At 42.4% G+C, this 20216-nt stretch overlaps 1 protein-coding gene across 1 annotated transcript in view; it reads right to left on the reverse strand.

Moving 5' to 3' along the window:
• C15H1orf21 (chromosome 15 C1orf21 homolog) overlaps positions 1-20216 on the reverse strand; it is a 238433-nt gene that overhangs the window by 37540 nt on the left and 180677 nt on the right. The window contains exon 4 of the mRNA XM_058701149.1: positions 3185-3261. Coding sequence (XP_058557132.1) covers positions 3185-3261 — 77 coding nt within the window. The remainder of the gene's footprint in view (positions 1-3184; positions 3262-20216) is intronic.

Genomic DNA, 20216 nt, shown 5'->3' on the forward strand with positions numbered 1-20216 from the left:
TACTGCCTCTACATGTGCTCTAAAAAGCAGATGATTTATTTAGTTGTTTTTAACTTTACAAAGAGTGCATCATGCTTTCTGTAATCTTTCAGGATTTACTCTTTTCTCCTATTATTATATTCCTCGGTCCCATCTAGTGTTGTGAGTTTTAACTAATATTTCACTGTGTGAAGGCAGTGGGGTTCATTTACCCAATTTCCTGTAAAAGGGCATTTGGGTTATTTCTTTTCTTTTCTTTTTTTTTGAAATAAAGTTTATTTTATTGATGGGGGGAGGGGCAGAGAGAGAGAGAGAGGGAATGAGAGAATCCCAAGCATGCTCTGCACTCTCAGCGCAGAGCCCAATGCAGGACTCACAAACCGTTGAGGTCATGACCTGAGTTGAAACTGAGAGCCGGAAGCTCAACCGACTGAGCCACTCAGGCGCCCCAAAGGGCATTTGGGTTGTTTCTAACTGTTAAGGCATTCTTAACCAGCATCAGATACTGTGATTGGCACTGGGTCATACATTATTTCATTTATAAATATCTCTAGCCCTGTAAGAGACGATGATTCTCCTCTATTTTTCTCTGAGAAAACTGAAGCCTGATGACATTAGGTCACTCTCATGAGATCCCAAAGTCAGTAAGAATGTGCTCTGCATAGTACCTCAGATGAAGATGTGAAGACCATCTATCTTTATTATTAATAAATCTCCTGTTATCAGGTATGGGGTTGTCCTTCCACTTCCGGGGAAAAGAAACTCATTATCTTATGTATACACTGCATAATAAATAATAGTTTCTTAATCACCTGTGTCAGCAAGGAGGAAAAGTAAAACTTCTTGTGGCCTTCCAGAAAGATTTCGTAGTTGAATTCCAGTAACCCAGGTTCTGACTCATAGTTTAAAACGCACACACACACACACACACACACACACGAATAACAGAGGATTTTCTTCCTAATTTTAATGTAAACACACAAGCCAATTTAGTCAATTTCTCTGAAAGCTTCAGCACATATCAGTTTGCAAAGGAGGCTGCTTCAGTATGTCTAAATTAAATAAGTATTCACACTAAAGGGAAAAAGAAATTCTCCTTCTTATAGTCTCTTCTTAGAACTCAGAGATATGGGAAACATTTAAAAATAGCATATATTGAATGGCTTGGATGAAAACATGACTTGGTTGTATCATGAGATATCTGCTGTCTCTCCAAGGCAGATACAATTAGTGTTGATAAAAGTGATTATCAGTGAAGTGGACAGGAAGGTTGTGATTATGACATAATGTGTACCCAACGGTTCAAAAATTGGCTTTACTATTCCACTGACATTATAGATGATAAGTGGATTTTAAAATGTCCAGTTTTCGGGGCGCCTGGGTGGCGCAGTCGGTTAAGCGTCCGACTTCAGCCAGGTCACGATCTCGCGGTCCGTGAGTTCGAGCCCCGCGTCAGGCTCTGGGCTGATGGCTCGGAGCCTGGAGCCTGTTTCCGATTCTGTGTCTCCCTCTCTCTCTGCCCCTCCCCCGTTCATGCTCTGTCTCTCTCTGTCCCAAAAAAAAAAAAAAAAAACGTTGGAAAAAAAAAAATTTAAAATGTCCAGTTTTCTTTGAAAGTAAAAAAATTAAATCCTTGAGCTCATCACTACCCCCTGAAGAGGCCTAACCACCTGCAGCAACTCCACAGACACCGAGCCAGGGTAAAGTGATTATGAACTAGGTTATTTTTGTCTCGATTTCCTGGGAAGAATCAGACATAACACAACTTCTTCTGCTTATGGCATGGATTTATGGAACTACTATTACATACATGAATTTATTTTAGGGTGGGGGTGACTGTGCCACCAGTGTGATCAGCACCCTCAGGGAATTTGTTCATATTTAGATGGAACACCACAAAACAGATTTGTAGCTCTGGGAAAATGGAGCCTCTTTGAAGGAAAGGAGAGATAGCTTGAGTGTCACACAAAGTGCATTTTATCGCCAAGGTAGATTCGGTTCTAGAACAATTCTAGAAAAATACCCATTATTTTCTTTAACTTTTTAATTGTGCAATTCATAACACATAGAAAACATATGTTATTTGTACAGTTTTACATAACAATAGTTAAAGGAACACCCGTATCATCACCACTCAGATTAAGAAACAGAACCCCTGGTCCCATTGTCTTCCATCCAGTGAGAAAGAACCACGCTTCCAAGTTTAATGCCTTTTCATTTCCTTGCTTGTCTTTATTGTTTTATCACAGACATATATAATAGGTTGACTCATTCGGCTTGTTTTTGAACTTTATGCAAATGAAACTATAGCAGGCAGGGACTACCACTTACTTCCCTTCTTGTGCAACCTTACATTCATGACCTTCTTCCATCTTGACAGGTGCAGCTCTAAGTCATTCATTTTCACTGATATGTAGAATTTTCCAGGTCAACTAGGTCTTCCAGCACCCATGTACAAGTTTTTCTAGGGTATATACCTGAGAGGGGGAATTGCTGGTGGGCAAGGTATGCCCAGGTACAATTTTCTTAGAAACTACACACTTTTCCAAAGTAATTGTACCAGTTTATACTTCCACTAGGGTAAAGAGGCCTGTTGTTCAACATCCTGGTCAACCATTTGTATTGTCAGACTTCTAAATTTTTTGCCAATCTTGTGGTGTGAAATGGTATTTCTTCCGAGACGTTAGCTATTCATGTTTCCTCTTCAGTAAAACGGTTGTTCATATCTTTAGCTTCTTTTTCTATGAGCTCTCTGTTTTTTACTTATTGATTTATAGAGTTACTTTACATATTCTGGAAACCCAACCGTTATCAATTATATGCATGGTAAATATATTCCATCGCTTCCTTCTACTCTCCTACAGCAAATTTTGATAAAAAGAAGTTCTTAATTTTAATGCAGTCATATTAATCATTTTTCTTCAAAGATCTGCATCTTTTGTGACTTTTTCAAAATTCTTCCCTACCCCATAGTCATAAAGATATTTCCTTTTATTTTCTTCTAACTGATTTGACATGTCTGTTCTGTCAGTTATTGTGGGTCTTTTTTGGCACTCTCTGCTCTGTTCCATTAGACCAAATCACAGTGTCTCAATCACTGAAGCTTTATAATACATCTTGATTATCTGGCAGGCAAAACTGAGCTCACTCTGAAAATATTATTAGCTTTAAAAATAATATAAGGAAAAAAGGAACTAGAACTTACTTTGCTCTGGGTTGATGAACTAATCCTGGAATCTCTTTATTAGTTTTAAGTCTTACATTTGAACTGGCACTTTTTTCCTGAAAAACACAAACAGACACATAGAAGACAAGATGAGAATCAACAATTAAACAGCAGCATAAACTGTCATCACAGAAATGTTAGTTTTGCTTGAGACCCTTCACAGCTGGTTACTTCACAAGGACAAAAATCCTTGCAAAGATATCACACTGTAAGGTGAAACCGCCAAAGATTTTGGAACACTGTCGTGAAAAGAGGAGGGAGTTTTAAAAACAGCCATTAACTATTTTTGAAAATTATGTGCAACTCATATGTGATTTTTAGGTGTTTTTAGGAGCTACTAAAAATAGGAAGAGACTCAAAGAACAGAAGATTCTAGTGTCAAAGAGCTGCCGTAGTATAATCACAGACACTGTTCACATGCCCAGGTCAACTAACTTCAGTGCATTCTATTTATAAAAGACATCTGTAGTTATTGAGACATGAAGTTTGCACAAGGCCCTAGCAGTGACAGAGAGAAGAACATGATTAAAAATAACTAAATCTATTCCACCCATAACAAATATTGTGAGATTGAATTCAATTGAATTAATAAAATTCACTACCAACCTATATTCGAGAAGCACTTCTTTGGCTTTTAGTCTGATCTGATTTCCTATTCCCAGTATACTAGCCACGTGGGAAAGAAACACTCTCAATCTTAAAATGCAAGTATATCCGTAAGCACGCTGCCTCAGTCGTGGTACTGCTCTGTATTTAGACCATCTCGATAATGGCACTCCTTTGTATTTATACAACATTACCTTTACAAAATATTCAGGAGGCGTTGTAACTGGCTCCCAAAACACACCCCCGAAATGTAAGTCAGGGCTGTTCTCAACCTATTTAACAAGGGCCGGTGTGCGTGCAAGGATCTTGATGTGCGGCAATAATTCAAAGCCTAGGCTGGGGCAAGGAATAAAGACTCGCACGGGCTGGCCCGCTGTTCTTCCCAGATGCAGAGGGATGTGGGATGACAGATAAAACAGATGGCCCCCAAATGAACTCTTGTTTCAAGCGTTCATCTTTCTCTCAGGATAGCAGAAGCCACTTAAATCCGTGAACCTCCAGTGATTTACACACTGTGGGTTTTGGGCTATTCACCATCAAACGTGAGCGTATCTGTGTAACATCAGTACTCCACAACAGAGGGTAATTTTGTCTGTGATCTTCTAGGAAAAGAAACAACCATTACGATTCTTTGGCAGTCTATCCTACCTTGTTTACCTCACACTAAACTTTGGAGTGTTTTCACCACCTTTTAATGGGTATAAAATATATAACTGTTCCTTCTGCTGACACAGTCAGGGAACAACAGACGAAGTACCTTCGTGTTTACAAAGCAGGGCACCGGCTCCGGGAGGGCGAGGCCCAGCACTTGACGGGAGCTGCGAGTCACATTACTGGTTGCACAAGTGAGCAAGGTCAACATGTGATGAACGTCTTTTTAACAGTGAGAGAGAAAAATAGCTCACATGTCGTCCCTCTGGAAGGACTGCAGAGGTAGGTTCCAAGTTAGTCATCTTTTTCCCCTTAAACTTCCTGTCAGCTTGGATTAAGCACTGAAAATAGACATATGACGGGGCCTTCCACTTTTTCTCTACTCACATAAGTTCCCAAACACTGAGCTAAAATGATGTCATTTCGAACACTGCTGAGGCAGGAACGCGGCTTCTAATACTAAGAATACTAAGACTAGAAACCGTACACAACTGTATTCTGTTTATACTCAATCTATTAAACCGTACCCTTCATAATGGCATTGAGTCACCACATCTTCCTTAAAACCACACTGTGTGGTTGCTAGGAGAAGAAGGAAACCCCAAGCAACAGAGGCTGGGCGGACGGGACGGGCCAGCCCCCCGGACACCACGCACAGGTGCACACTGCCAGGAAGCGGGAGGACCAAAACCGAGGCAGAGGCTCGGGGAGGAATCTCAGCCTCAGATTTCCCAGTTACACAAAAGGAAAAAGAAAGTATACATAATTACACACACATTTCTATGGATTGCACATGTAAAATGCATTAGCTTTTACAAATCACCACTCACCAAGATCGTAACAACTACCCAATGACCACGTACTCTAAGTCAGGCACTATACTAAGTGATTTCCGTATATGAACTCATTTTAATATTCACAATTATTTACATATATTAACTCATTTTTATGTCCACATTTCTGAGATAGCTACCGGTTTTATTTTTACTTTCTTCTTCTTCTTATTTTATTTTATTTTTTTATTTTTTATTTTTATTTTTTCAACGTTTTTTATTTATTTTTGGGACAGAGAGAGACAGAGCATGAACGGGGGAGGGGCAGAGAGAGAGGGAGACACAGAATCGGAAACAGGCTCCAGGCTCCGAGCCATCAGCCCAGAGCCTGACGCGGGGCTCGAACTCACGGACCGCGAGATCGTGACCTGGCTGAAGTCGGACGCTTAACCGACTGCGCCACCCAGGCGCCCCTTCTTCTTCTTATTTTAAAGTTTATTGATTTACTGTGATAGGGACAGAGACACCATGAGTGGGGGAAGGGCAGAGAGAGAGGGAGAGAGAGAGAGTCCCAAGCAGGCTCCATGCTGGCAGCACAGAGCCCGACATGGGGCTCGGACTCACGAAACCATGAGATCATGAACCTAGCAGAAACCAAGAATCAGACGCTTGACCAACTGAGTCACCCACGCGCCCCAATAGGTACCGTTTTTATTCCCATTTTATAGATGAGAAAGCTGAGGCATTGAGAGATGAAGCACTTACCTGAGACCACACAAGAAATAAGTGATAGCGTTGGGATTTCAACCCAAGAAGGGTCCTCCGCGTCCATGCTATCGGCCACTAGGCCAGCAGTTCTCAAACCGTTTTAGTATCAAGCACCCTTTGCCCATATTCTCCAGATTTTGACACATTTCATTATACAAGATGAAAAAAGAAATCACATTTGTTAAAATCACCATCGATCTCATCAGGAAAATCTTGACAGAAGCTGTCAGAATCCTGACAGAAATCTGTCAGGAGATCCTGACAGAAGCTTGTGGTGGTATAAAGTTTTCCAAAATTCTAATTTTGGCTTAACATTTGAATTTTATGACTGGCAACACATACTGCCAATTGTTGTCTTTGAAGTGACAAGTTCTCTTCATTCATTCTTGAGACGATGTTTGCCAAATACCCAAGTCTGAATATCCATAATTTATCTGCCACACATTTTTTTTTCTAAAGTAGAGACAGTGTTCCATAAAAACAATTGCTAGTTCAGCCTGCAACTCAATCAACTGCAGAAGTACTTTTCCTTGGGATAACCACCCTACCTGGGTGCGCAGAAAAAATGTTTTATGTGTGCCTATCTCCCATTTCATCGCATAGACTATTACAAAGCTGGGCACAGGTGTGCCTGGGTGGCTCAGTCGGGTAAGTGTCCGACTTCGGCTCAGGTCATGATCTCACAGTCTGTGAGTTCGAGCCCCACATCGGGCTCTGTGCTGACAGCTCGGAGCCTGGAGCCTGCTTCGGATTCTGTGTCTCCCTCTCTCTCTGGCCCTCCCCCACTTGCACTCTGTCTCTCTCTCTCTCTCTCAAAAATAAACAAACATTAAAAAAATTTTTAAGAAGGTATGCATCCAAGGCACAAGACAATATCATTAAATAAAATTTACTGCTTCATGAAGGACACTCTGAAGTGACAGTGGAACGTGTTCTTCCATTAGAAGCACATGGTGGTGGTGGATACGGTGACTGCTGACGAGGTTTGGTGCCACCGCCTTGACTGGTGTAAGACACCAGCAGTTTCACCCGCTGCCGCTTCTGTACCATCAGTGCAAATGTCAACACAGCAAAAAAGGCAAAATGCTTCTTAGCATTGTGAGAAAAATGACCTCGAGGACATCCTGAGAATGTTATAGGGACCCCGGGGCCTGCAGGCCATACTCTGACTTGTATCTCTCTATTTCTTTCTTTTTTTTTTTTTAACGTTTATTTATTTTTGAGACAGAGAGAGACAGAGCATGAACGGGGGAGGGTCAGAGAGAGAGGGAGACACAGAATCTGAAACAGGCTCCAGGCTCTGAGCTGTCAGCACAGAGCCCGACGCGGGGCTCAAACTCACGGACCGCGAGATCATGACCTGAGCTGAAGTTGGACGCTTAACCGACTGAGCCACCCAGGCGCCCCTGTATCTCTCTATTTCTTTTGCAGAGAAGAGAACAACTGATTCTTTAATTTGCTATATGCCTTGTTTTAAAAAATATTTAACCACTTTATCGTGGTAACATTTATATTCCATAAAATTCCATTATAAATATGTGATTAAGTGATTCTGGTAAGTTTACTGAACTGTGTAATTACCACCACAATCCAGTTTTAGAACAGTTCCGTCATCCTAAAAAGTTTCTTCAAACCCACTGGCAGTTGTTTTCTGCTCTCCTCTGTAGCCTCAGGCAACCACAAATCTGCTTTCTGTCTGAGTATGCCTTTTATAGATTCACGCACATGGAACCTTATAATATATAGCCTTTGGTGTCTGGCATGTTTCGCTTATAATGTTTCTGAGGTTTACCTATATTGTCGCATCTTTTAGTATTTCATTTCTTTTAACTGCTAAATGATATTCCAATATATGGATATACCGTATTATATGCATTCACCACTGGACGGATATTTGGGTTGTTTCAAGTTTGAGGATATTATGAATAATACTTCTATGAACACTCATGTGTAAGTCTTTGTCACTTCTCTTGGGCAGATTCCTAACACTGAAGAGCTCGATTATACGGTGAGGTACATTTAACTATTTAAGATATCACCAAACTGTTTTCCAAAGTGGCTGCACCATTTGACATTCTCACTTGGGGTGCAAGACGGTTCCACTTTCTCCATGTCCCCGCCAACACTTGATAGTGTCTTTTCAATTATTGCCCGTCAAGTGCTGTCTGATTGTGGGCTTCATTTATTTTTAAAAACATGACTCATTTGGATTTGTTCTTTGTATCCCTCAGAACATCCAGCGCCTTGCTACACAGGATCATTGATGTGTTTATCAGTTAGCTGTGTTTGCACCAAGATGTCAGTTTTATATTTGCTGATAAACATCACTTAACTCTCCTCAGGGTTTGTTGGTTGGGGAAGGGGAGGTTTAAAGAGGTCTGCTTAAACAAAGAAAAAGAAAAAGAAAAGCAAACAAACAGAGAAAACCAGAAAGGGCTGGAAGGACGAGGGTATTGGGAGCCTCAGATAGAGCTCAGATAGAGCAGACTCACCAGAGAGCCGAGAGTCGTGCCACATCTGGAGTGCTCCAGACACAGGAACGCAGAATTTGAGAGATGAGGAAGAGGTAACTAAGATAGCATTTTCCCTGGCAGAAAAGCCCCTTTTATTGGTATATGACACTCGTAAACTAAGTACCTAAAATAAACTGGGACCAAGTGGGGCTAAGATGAAGCCATTGAATAGGCCACCAGAAAGCAGTCTGCAGAGCAGTGGTTCATGACCCATCCATGCTGGTATCAGAATCATCTGAGATGCATGTTAAAATACAGATTCCCAAGACTTCCTGAGTGTGAGTCTCTGGGATTGAGGCCCAGAATGTGCATTTTAAAGAAGAGTCCTAGGTGACTCTTAAATTCAAAAAAAGTTTGAGAACTTCTGCTTTAGAGAAAAGATACCTTTGTGCTAAATATGCTGCAAAGCCCCTCTGGGGGTCCGTAGAGAGGCCCACCAGAGCAGCAACCCCTTTAACTGTTTTATACTTAGGGGCTCTGTAAGTTGGAAAAAAGCATTCGTTTCTCAAAAATATTTGCAAACTAATGCCAGGTAGTGACAGGTTTATGTAAACAGTAAATCAAACAACTTTCTTCTTTGCTTGGAGTAATTTTCTTTCTTTATGAACAGAACACACTTGCCGGTGTCTAGAGTAAACTTAACATTCTCTTAGTTCCTCTGAGGCCGGAGACAGTCAAACCAACTGTATGCTGCTTCCCCAATCCCTGGGTGGCATCTCCCAAAGGGAAAGTCAGAACCCTGAGAGAAACTGACAGCTTCTTTAAAAAATTTCCCCGAACCTCCCCTTCTTTTTTTTTTTTTTTTGAAGATTTTATTTTTATGTAATCTCTACACCCAACACGGGGCCCAAACTCACAACCCTGAGATCCAGTCGCATGCTCCACTGACTGAGCCAGCCAGGCGCCCCACCCCTCCTTAATTCTGAAGGCGGCCACACAATGTGTTTAGGCATCTGACAGAAAGCACCCTCCCTGTTGGTGAGAAATGGAACTTCTTTTCTTCCATCACTTGTTGGCCTGTGTTGTCCCCTGAGTCTGAGTGGATCTAGGTAGCTGTCACCCTGTGAGGCTCCCTGAGCTGTTCCTGGGTTGGAAGCGTGGGGAGGAACCTCAATTTCTTTTTCTGGGCCCAACAGTAGGAAGTTCAGTCTTATAAAGGAATCTCAGGGACCAGATGGATGCAGGAAGCTGGAGTCCTAGAGACAAGTAGTGGGGGTTGGAGAAACAGCCCCTGGAATTGCTAGTGAAGGAGGTGCTCAGAGCAAAGACACAAAAGCACTCACTCAATGTGACTTTGCAAAGAGTCCTCCCTACATACAGATTGCGTGTGTGTACAACTGAATCCCTGCATTTTAGAAAGTACATGAGAACTAGAAAACATTCAGGGTGTGGGGGAGGGGGCGTACACATATTTTTAAAATAGGAAGACATCAGCTATAAAATAAGTAATTATTCCACTTTGAAGGAGTAACCCATAGGATGTACTCTCTAACAAAACGGCCTCATTTGATGTCTTATATGTGGTTTCTCATGTGGTATTAACATGGGATAGGATACTGCATCTTTCAAAAATAAAGGGGGGGGGGTGCCTGTGTGGCTCAGTCGGTTAAGTGTCCGACTTTGGCTCAGGTCATGATTTTGTGGTCCGTGAGTTCGAGCCCCACATCAGGCTCTGTGCTGACAGCTCAGAGCCTGGAGCCTGCTTCGGATTCTGTGTCACCCAAACTTTCTACCCCTCCCCAGTTCATGCTCTCTCTCACTCTCAAAAATGAATAAATGTTAAAAAAAATTAAGGAATTTTAGCTTTTGTCTTCTGAATGATGGTGATTAGCTGAGCCACATTCATTCTACCACAATTTTTGGATATTAAAAAATAGCAAGGTCCCAGCCACCAGATGCAAGTGTTGACTTAGATCCATCTACATTATCATAATTTCATGAACTCAACACTTCCATCCATAATTACCTGTCCAAGGAGATTATTCAGATTATTGGTATTTGGTTAGAATTTTAGTAGTGATGGAAGTGACGAGGAAAGTATCAGCTTTACGGAAATTCTTTTTCTATAAATTAAAATACAGCCATGTATCTCGTTTTACACTGAGCAAATGTCAAGTGCGGCAAATCAGTTTTAAGGCTCCTAATATATTTTGCACTGTTGTTTCTCCAGATAGATTGTAAACATTTAAAGTAACTTTAAAAAGTAAACAGTTGTAAGAAGTTGCTCAGAATAGATTAAGTTGTGTACTGACAAATTTAAGACAAAGTCATTAAAGTCACTATGCCAGTATTTCAGTAATTAAAAGTAACAAGGTATATATAATGTTGTCAAATTACACTGAGACTTGGAAACTGAGGATGTTTGCAATAAGATGAGGTATCTCCAAGTTTTTTTTTTTTTTTAAGCTTATTTATTTATTTTGAGAGAGAAAGAGAACATGAGCAGGGGAGGAGCAGAGAGGGAGACAGAGAATCCCAAGCAGGCTTCATGCTGTCAGCGCAGGGCCTGATGTGGGCCTTGAACTCACAACCGTGAGATCATGACATGAGCCGAAATCAAGAGTCGGACACTTAACTGAGTGAACCATCCAGGTGCCCCTCTCTGAGTTTTTCAAAGAAGTATTAATACATACCCAAATAATTAATTAACTTGTCAGAACCACATTCAGTTTTTGTCTGAGACACTGAATATCACTTAGAATGGGGGAGATTACACTGCGGTAAGAAATAGTCCCCAGTACTGGTGGTTCAATAAGATACAAGTTTACGTCTTGCACATGCTATATGCGCAGACGAGCAGCAGGGCTCTGTGTGTCCCCGCTCCTCAGGGATTCAGGCTCACATAGGTCCCATGTCAGCACGTGCTGTCATAATCAGCATGGCAGGGGAGGGAAGACCAGAGCAGAACAGTTAAGTGCTCATACTTACGTGGCCAGAGTGGATCAGAGAACCACATGAAAATTCAAGAGAGTGGAGAAAGTATAATCCTACTATGTGTCTGAGAAGAGCTAGAACTGGAATATTCAGGAATAGTCCTAATGACCACCATAATGCTCACCTAAAAAAAGAAAAAAGTATGTTTTCTTGACCACAGAACTACCTAACATTAATCATAGCAGTCTTCTTTTCTGAATAATCTGATGTACAACTGTGTTATGTATTTGTACTAAATTATGTGTGATTCATAGGAATATGGAAGAAACTTCAGTGCTGAAAGTTTAAATTGGGCTAAAATGCCATTCAGAGGTTAGAATGCAAAACAAAGGTGAAAGTGCTTGACAAGCTGATGTAGTGGACAAGCGTTAATAAATCAGGCTAAATGCTCCCTGGATATAGGTAAGAGGGAAGAGAGGCACAATCTGTGATTTATACCCCAGAAAACTGCACCTACACCCAACCCCACACACTTCTTGACTTTTCCATTTCTCACATCTCTCCAACCATCAAACAAAACACATATGATGCCAATCGTATTCATTGTCATCCATAGCAACAAGATCAAGCATTTTAGGAATTCAACTACCAATGGACTGCAGTCCCTAAAAGATTGCATTTAAGAGAGCTGTCTAGCACAAAATAACCACGCTTTATAACAGACGTTTCTGGTGGGTAAAAAAACAGCCACAAAAATCGAAGTATATTTGATCAAAGTTAATAAAATATTAGAATGAAGAAATGTATCATCCATCATAAAAAGTCACCATTTATGCAGAGTTGCTGAACTTTTCCCGTGATGAACCAAAATCTTGACAGGTTTTCCTCACTAAGTCGAGAGACTGCAAATGTCAAAGCTAAAAACAAAAAGTTAAATGATCCAGTTTTTCTTCCAGGCACGATTGTTTTTCTCACACTCACTGTGCTGTAGAAGCCAGCCAAAAATCAGACTCCAGCCTTCCTGAACTCGCTGGACACACCCACATCTCTCTTCAATTCCAAATTTGTCAGTGCCCAGAAAATCTGCTGTTCTCCTATTGTGGCCGTAGCAAGTTAACACGAATGTAGGGGCTGAAAACCACACGCATTTATTATCTTACGCTTCTGGAGGTCAGAAGTCTAACAGCAGGCTGCACGGCTACCTTCCATCTGGAGGCTTTAGGAGAGAATCTGTTTCCTTGACTTTCTTGTCGTCTACACGTTACCTGCACTAGCTGGCTTGTGGTCCCCTCCTCCAGCTTCGAAGCAGCACTGTAGCATCCATCCTCTCTCCTCTCTGACCTCTGCTCAGTCCTTACATCTTCTTTTTCTTTAAATGTTTATTTATTTTTGAGAGAGAGAGAGAGGGATATGCTGACAGCACATAGCCTGATGCAAGGCTCAAACTCACGAACTGCGAGATCATGACCCGAGCCAGAGTCGGACGCTTAACCGACTGAGCCACCCGCGCGCCCGGCATCTTCTTCTTCTAACTCTGATTCTCCTACCTCCCTCTTGAAAGGATCCCTGTGATTATATTGGGCCTATTCAAATAATTCAAGATAATCTCTCCACCACGTCAAGACCCTTAATTTAATCACACCTGTAAAGTCCCTTCTCCCGTGCAAGGTACCATATTTACAGGTTCCATGGATTAGGATGTGGACAGGAATTATTCGGCCTACCACAGGGTTCCCCCTGGATTCATACCAAAGATTCATAAGTCTCCCACATACAAAACAGGTTCACCCCAAGGTACCACAGAGTCTCAACCCTATACAGCATCAACCCAAGTCTCAAGTATTAGGCAAATCTCATCAGCTCAAAAGTCCCACACCTCATTATCTAAATAATCTAAATTAGATATGAATGAGGCTCTGAATCTAATCCATCCTAGGGCAGAATTCCTCTCTATCTGTGAACCTGTGGAACTAGAAATCAAGTTACCTGCTCACAAAATACAACGGTGGGGAGGCAAGAGATGACAGCTATAGGCATGCCCATTCAGACAGGGAGAAATGGACGAAAAAAAGGAGTCCCTTGTCCCAAGCAATTTCAAAATCCAACTGGGCAGACTCCCTTTGCTTCTAAGGCCTGGTAATCATCCTCTGTGGATTAAGACTCTGCTCCCCGGGCCCGTGGTTCTACCCTTGTAGAGTCATTCTTACTTCTTGAAGGATAGCAACATGTTTGTGGCTGGGCTGTCTCATCAGCTTGTTTCCTGCCTGTACGAATTTTGGGAGTGTGACACCTTATGCACCCTCTCTCTGACCCTTTTGGTTCAAACTGGTGTAATATCTTCAAGAACGCCACGGGCCTCCTGTGTGTGGCATGGGGGTTCACTTCATCACACAGGGGGTTCTTCCACAGATACTTCCTAGACAACCCCATCTCTAAGCCTGGCTTCTGCTGAGACAGCCGAGGGGATACGTGCCTCATCTCTTCAAAGAGTCATCTGTGTGACTGAACACTCTGACCTTTTCATTTTTACCAGAGAGTAGCGAAAGATTGTTTGGCCACACCCTTGGCTGTCTCCCCAGAGCATGTGTTCCTGACAGTGAATCTCCTAGTTTTAGCATCTTTTGCAATCTGGACAGACTAAGAGTTCCCCAAACCAGTAAGTCCTAGCTCTTTTTTCATTAATAATTCTTCCTTCAATTTAGCTCCGTCCTGTCACATTTCATTAGAAGCAGCGAGAAGAAATTATGCCCTGACTTCAACACTCCAACTTAAAAGTCTTCTCAGCTAAAGATTCAAGTTCATTGTTTACAAGTTCTGCTTTCCACATCCTTGTAGGACAGGATTAGCTAAGCATTTGGCCACCGTATTACAAGTGCCGCCTTCCCTCCAGTTTCTAATAACATGTTCCTCATTTCCTTCACTTACCGGTGGTACCTTTCACGTCCGTATTTCTTTTTTTTTTCTTAATTTTTAAAAATGTTTAAATGTTGCTTCATTTAACAAAATTTTAAAGTTTATTTTTGAGACAGAGAGAGAGAGAGAGACAGAGAGACAGACAGACAGACAGACAGACAGAGAGAGAGGGAGTTACAGAATCTGAAGCAGGCTCCAGGCTCTGAGCTCTCAGCACAGAGCCCAAGGCAGGGCTCAAACTCACAAACTGTGAGATTATGACCTGAGCCGAAGTTGGACGCTTAACCAACTGAGCCACCCAGGTGCCCTGATGTTTAGTCATTTTTTGAGAGACAGAGACAGAGCATGAGTGGGGAAGGGGCAGAGTGAGAGGGAGACACAGAATCTGAAGCAGGCTCCAGGCTCCAAGCTGTCAGCACAGAGCCCAACACGGGGCTTGAACTCATGAACAATCATGACCTGAGCTAAAAAATTGGCCGCTTAGCTGACCCAGGTGCCCTTCATGTCCAACGGTTCTACCAACGGTATGTTTATGATGACTTGTATTCTCTGAGGTGATACAGGTTTTCTTCACCATGCTCTTTTTTCTGAGCCCTCCCCAGAAGAATCTTTAAAATCCCTATTTCTACGAACTGTATGTACAAGGCAACCTAGGCTTTTTCTTTTTCAACGTTTTTTTTTTTTTTTTTTTTTTTATTTATTTATTTATTTTTGGGACAGAGAGAGACAGAGCATGAACGGGGGAGGGGCAGAGAGAGAGGGAGACACAGAATCTGAAACAGGCTCCAGGCTCCGAGCCATCGGCCCAGAGCCTGACGCGGGGCTCGAACTCACGGACCGCGAGATCGTGACCTGGCTGAAGTCGGACGCTTAACCGACTGCGCCACCCAGGCGCCCCTACCTAGGCTTTTTCTATCCTGCTCCTCAGAATTCTTCCAGTCTCTGTCCACTTCCCGATTCCAAAGCTACTCCACATTTATAGGTATTTATTATAGCACTACTATATTTCAAGGTGCTGGATCTATATTGGCTTCGTATTGCTACTTAACAAATTACCAAGGACTTATGGATTTTTAAAACACCAATTCGGAGGTCAGACGTCTAATGCTGGTCCATAGGATCGTCCTCCTTCTAGCGGCTCTAGGAGAAAATCTGTTTCTTTGGGTTTTCCAGCTTCTAGAGGCTGACTACCTTTGCATACGGCTCCTTTTTCCACTTTCGAAGTCAGGAATTTAGCATCCCTCCTCTTTGATCTCTGCTTCCATCCTTATATCTTCTTTTTCTAACTCTGATCCTCCTGCATTCCTCTTATAAGGATCCCTATGGTCTACTGGACCCATAATCCAGTATAATGTCTCTGGGTCAAGAGCCTTAATGTAATCATACCTGCCAAGTCCCTTCTCCCACATAAGGTGACATAGCATTCGCAGGTTCCAGGAATTAGGATGTGGACGTTTTGGCGGCAGCGGTGGGGGCGGGGGGGTCATTCTTGACTCTATCTTCTCTTAGTCAAGAGCTCAGGCATATCACGTGTGCAAAACTCAGTCTTCTCAGGCCAAGCAAATATCAAAACCAGGTCCTTGGATCACAACGAAAGGCCATATAGGGACAGAAATATGGGTTACTAAATAGTGGTGGAAAATCATCATGGAGAAACCTAATGGCCCATTCTTCACTAAACACTGCTTAACAATCCCTGGATGCCAGACTGTGCTAGAGAATTGGGAGACATGATCCTCATCCACCACAAAATAGAAGAGTGAACTGATGTTTAGAAATGACTGATGTATGTGTCGTAGAAGCACTCAGGATGACACAACTCAGAGGAGGAGGTCAGGGGAGCTTCTTGGAGATGGAACCAGGCAGGGTTGGGTCTGGAAGGCGGAAGAATACCCCCTGACAGGGAAAGAGAACACGATATGTACCGGGAACCATGCAGAGCCTGGGAGAGCACGAGGTGCCAGGGTGCGAATGAGAGAGGAAGTGGCGAGGCGGGTAGCGGTGGGCCACAGAGGGCTCATGCTCGGACACTGCGCTTGCCTATGAAACAAGGAGGAGCCATTGAAGGAGTTTATGGATCTTCTGGCAAACCATTCCAGAGATGGAAGCACAGAGCCAATCCGGAAGCTGAGCCAGTAAATCAGAAGAGATTCTACAGCAGCTAACAAAGACGGGAGGGGCTCAGCATGGCAGACAACAAGGGCACAGGCTCTGGAGTAAGACGACCTCTCCACTTTCTACTTGTGTGACTTTGAGTAGATTCTGTAACCTCTGTGCTCGTTTCCTGTGAAACGGTGATGGAAATGTGTGAAATGGCGACGGAAGTAGTATGTACTTCACTGGGGTACCTGTTGTACAGGAAATACATCACAAAATGACAGCTTGTATTAATAAGATGGTTGCTCTGGAAATAAGGATGAGGAAACAGATCTGGGAGTTGTCACTAAAATTACTGAGTGCCCACTACATGCTAAGTGCCTTGCTTAGCCCTGCCCTCATGGAACAATTATAAATGTCAGAGGAAAAAAAATCCCCCAAAACTGAGTGTCACATTTACAGATCATTTAGATATAAACATCTATAAATAAATAGATACACATATATATACACATATACATACACATAGACATAGATGCATACATATGGATATAGCATTTACAGGGTAGGTGGAAGAGGACAAGGTTTAGCTAAGGATGACAGCCAGATTTTCGGCTTAGCTGACAACAGGAAATGTTGGGGATGAAATGGGGAAATAAAGGAAGTTTAGGGTTACTGATAAAAAGGGTGAAATATGGCTTCAAAAAATTGCTTCTTCTTCCTTGCTACCTATGTATGCCTAATAGGTGGGCTGACTCCAAGTCAAGGTATCTTTCTGGGCAAGCAAAGGACAGGTGACACGGTTATTAACGCAGAAACACGGCTGGGCAGACATGTGTTTCTCTTGAAGGGAATGAAATGTAAGCTTCAGGACTTATACCAGGTGGCCCGAACAGTGAGAAGAAATTAGGAGAAAATGTAGTCTTTCTGAGTGGATACATTAGAATGTGATTATTTCGAGGGTGCCTGGGTGGCTCAGTCGGTAAAGCATCCGACTCCTGATTTCGGCTCAGGTCATAATCTCGCAGTTGTGAGACCAAGCCCCGAGTCAGGGTCTGCACTGAGCACGGAGCCTACTTGGGATTCTCTCTTTCTCCTCTCTCTGCCCCTCTCCCTCTTGCACTCTCTCTGTCCTCTCTCAAAATAAATAAACTTAAAAAAAAAAGAATGCAATTATTTTTGAGACAATGTCCTTTACTTATCACATAGTCTCTATCCAAGTGGAGCCCAACCAACATTCATGTAGGAGTGAGGCAGGTGAGAGCCAGGCCCCATGCGTGTGGGAGGCAGAAAAGCACCGTAGATGGAGAGAACACAGGTCTGAAGGCCTGGAACTTACTGGTTTACCTCACAGGAGTGGATCTCATCTCAGGCCTGACTGGATCCAGGTAGTCAAAGAACGCCCCCTTCTCTCCCTTGCTTTCATCTTTGCTTATCACCTTGATTTCATTTTTTTCCATGACCCTACGGCAATGCCACATTCGGTCCTTATAAGCCTGTGACCCAAGAGGCAAGAAAGTCTTCCCTGTTAGGGCCATCTTCAAGGATCTCAGGGAAGCACCGATAAGCCTGCCTTCTGTCCGGTGCTGACCACTCTCGAAAAGAGGATGTAGTCTCTTGGCAGGAGAAGAGAAGCAACACAAGACCACATCTTTTATTCTGCCTGTGAGCTCTCTGCATGAAAAAAGGTTTTTTTTCCCCCTCCTTTCTATTACTGTACATATTTACAAAACATAAATTCTCTTTTGCATGTATTTCTGTTTTTAAAAAGTGTGTTTTAAAATAAATACATGTTTTCACATACAGGAGTTCTAAGTTTTGGACTGGTGGCAAAGAACTGATTTCATTTTTCTTCTATTATTTCTTCCATTGCTTCTATGATTAGTCCTGGCTAATTCTAAATTTAGCTCCCTACCCATACATTTTCTTCTATACCCTTCTGCAACTTCTCCCACCAGAAGTTGGTGTAAATGAAGGGAAGTCGATGTTTTAACAGTGCCCCCAGGCTTTCTTGTGAATACAAGCGTTAATTCTGCCATGGCATGATTATTTTACAATGTGGAGTCAGTCATTAGGCTTCTATACACAGTCTTGACAGTCAATAATCAAATCTGGCGACGTTCCATTATTGATGTAACTTTTAGCCCAAGGCTAGGAAAAGACTGGTTGGTTGTAACTAGCATTTGGGTTGAAAAAGCGCTTTAAAATTGAAACATGGTACTTAGGCAATAAAAAGTAAGCACTATTCTTCCCGCCGCTCCCGGCCCCACTCCTTTTGGAGAAATGGACTGCTTGCGAGGAATATCTTCATTCTAAACTTTGCAAGCAGAATTGATCCTGAAATGCTTTAATGGATTGTGTTTAACCATGAGTGTCTTTATTTGCTGATCTCCCCAGTCTTCTAGGAGCTCTCTGGAAAAGTTTCCATACTCTCTTTCCACATTTGCCTTCACCTTTGGTGTATGCTCCCACAACACTTCTGAGCTGAGCACGTACTATTGATGTGGGACCGTGAAGGGACTGACTCTCCTCTGGCAGCCTGACACCAAGACGGGGAGAAAAGTCTAGAACAAATCACTTGTGTCCTCTGCCGCTGTCACTTCTCATCTCTCTGAGGTTCTTTTATTAGGCTTTGCATGGAGGGGCTTATTCATGGCACCACAAGCCTCAGTTTACTAAGTCTGCCTTTTGTAAAATGGTTTCTGAATGTTTGTTCCCATTTTACCCATTCGTCTAACACTAGATCCTACCAGGCAAGTAAGTCTTGGGAACCAGTTTGCTGCTTCCCTCCTTCTTTACCTCTCAACTCATGTGAAAGTCTTTCCTGACCTGAGTGAAAGGGTGGGGAAGGGGAGAGGGGGAGGAGCTGGCAATGAGAGAAAAACACGTTAAGCTACACATCTAAGAGCTTTAATGAACCACAGAGAAAAAGGAGATGATCCCCATTCCTCCAAAGTGAAGATACTCAGAAATGTGTCTTGGCAAGCTTAACTACATAATCCTTGAGGAATGGAGCTGAAACCTTTAGGTGACGACTTATAGTAGTTTATTAATTCAGCTACGCTAATATTTATGACCACACACTGTGTAAAAAATTATATGAATTTAGAAATATTCCTTTTGCACACCCGTATTTCACAAAACAGCTTACGCGTCCCAGGTGCATCTGGCATCAGTGTTTTCACGACCAGTCACCCACTTTTTGAGTCTTCTATTGTTTCCAAGGCATATTATGTTTGCTTCCAATTGGTTGAAATACAGTGCAGTTCAGATTTTTGTATGCTGCCGTGCTGGCCATTTAATTCCAAGCCATAAATACCCAGCTAGGGGTGATCTCTGTGCTGCTCACCACTTACTGCATTATTCTCGCAAAGTAACTGTTAGGAGGCTGTTATGATGACACACAGAAATAGTACTAAATTAGAGCGGTATTCTTTTTTCTCATTTAGAAACAAAAGTGATTCAGTCAGCAGGCCCCTCTCTATAAGCATCTAAGATGATCACTGAGGCAAGCCAGCGCTTTAGCCTAGCGTTTCCCTTAGACACTGTGTTCAAAATAACAAGAGTGCCCTGTACCACGTGATTCATATATAAAATGGCATCCACTTTTCTGAAGGACTTAAAAAAAATCCTGCTTGTATTCTGGCAAATACCATAACGTAGTGGAAATTGATCGTGTGAACCTGATTGAAAGGGTATTTTTTACCAAAGTCCAAGATTTCCGGATAAAACTTAACAGAAATATTAGAGACTTTACCCCATTTCTCAAATGGAATACTGAAATGAAATCTCAGCACCACATCTCCTGTCCAATAG

Source organism: Neofelis nebulosa, chromosome 15 (assembly GCF_028018385.1).
Source record: "Neofelis nebulosa isolate mNeoNeb1 chromosome 15, mNeoNeb1.pri, whole genome shotgun sequence".
In the NCBI taxonomy this organism is placed as follows: domain Eukaryota; kingdom Metazoa; phylum Chordata; class Mammalia; order Carnivora; family Felidae; genus Neofelis; species Neofelis nebulosa.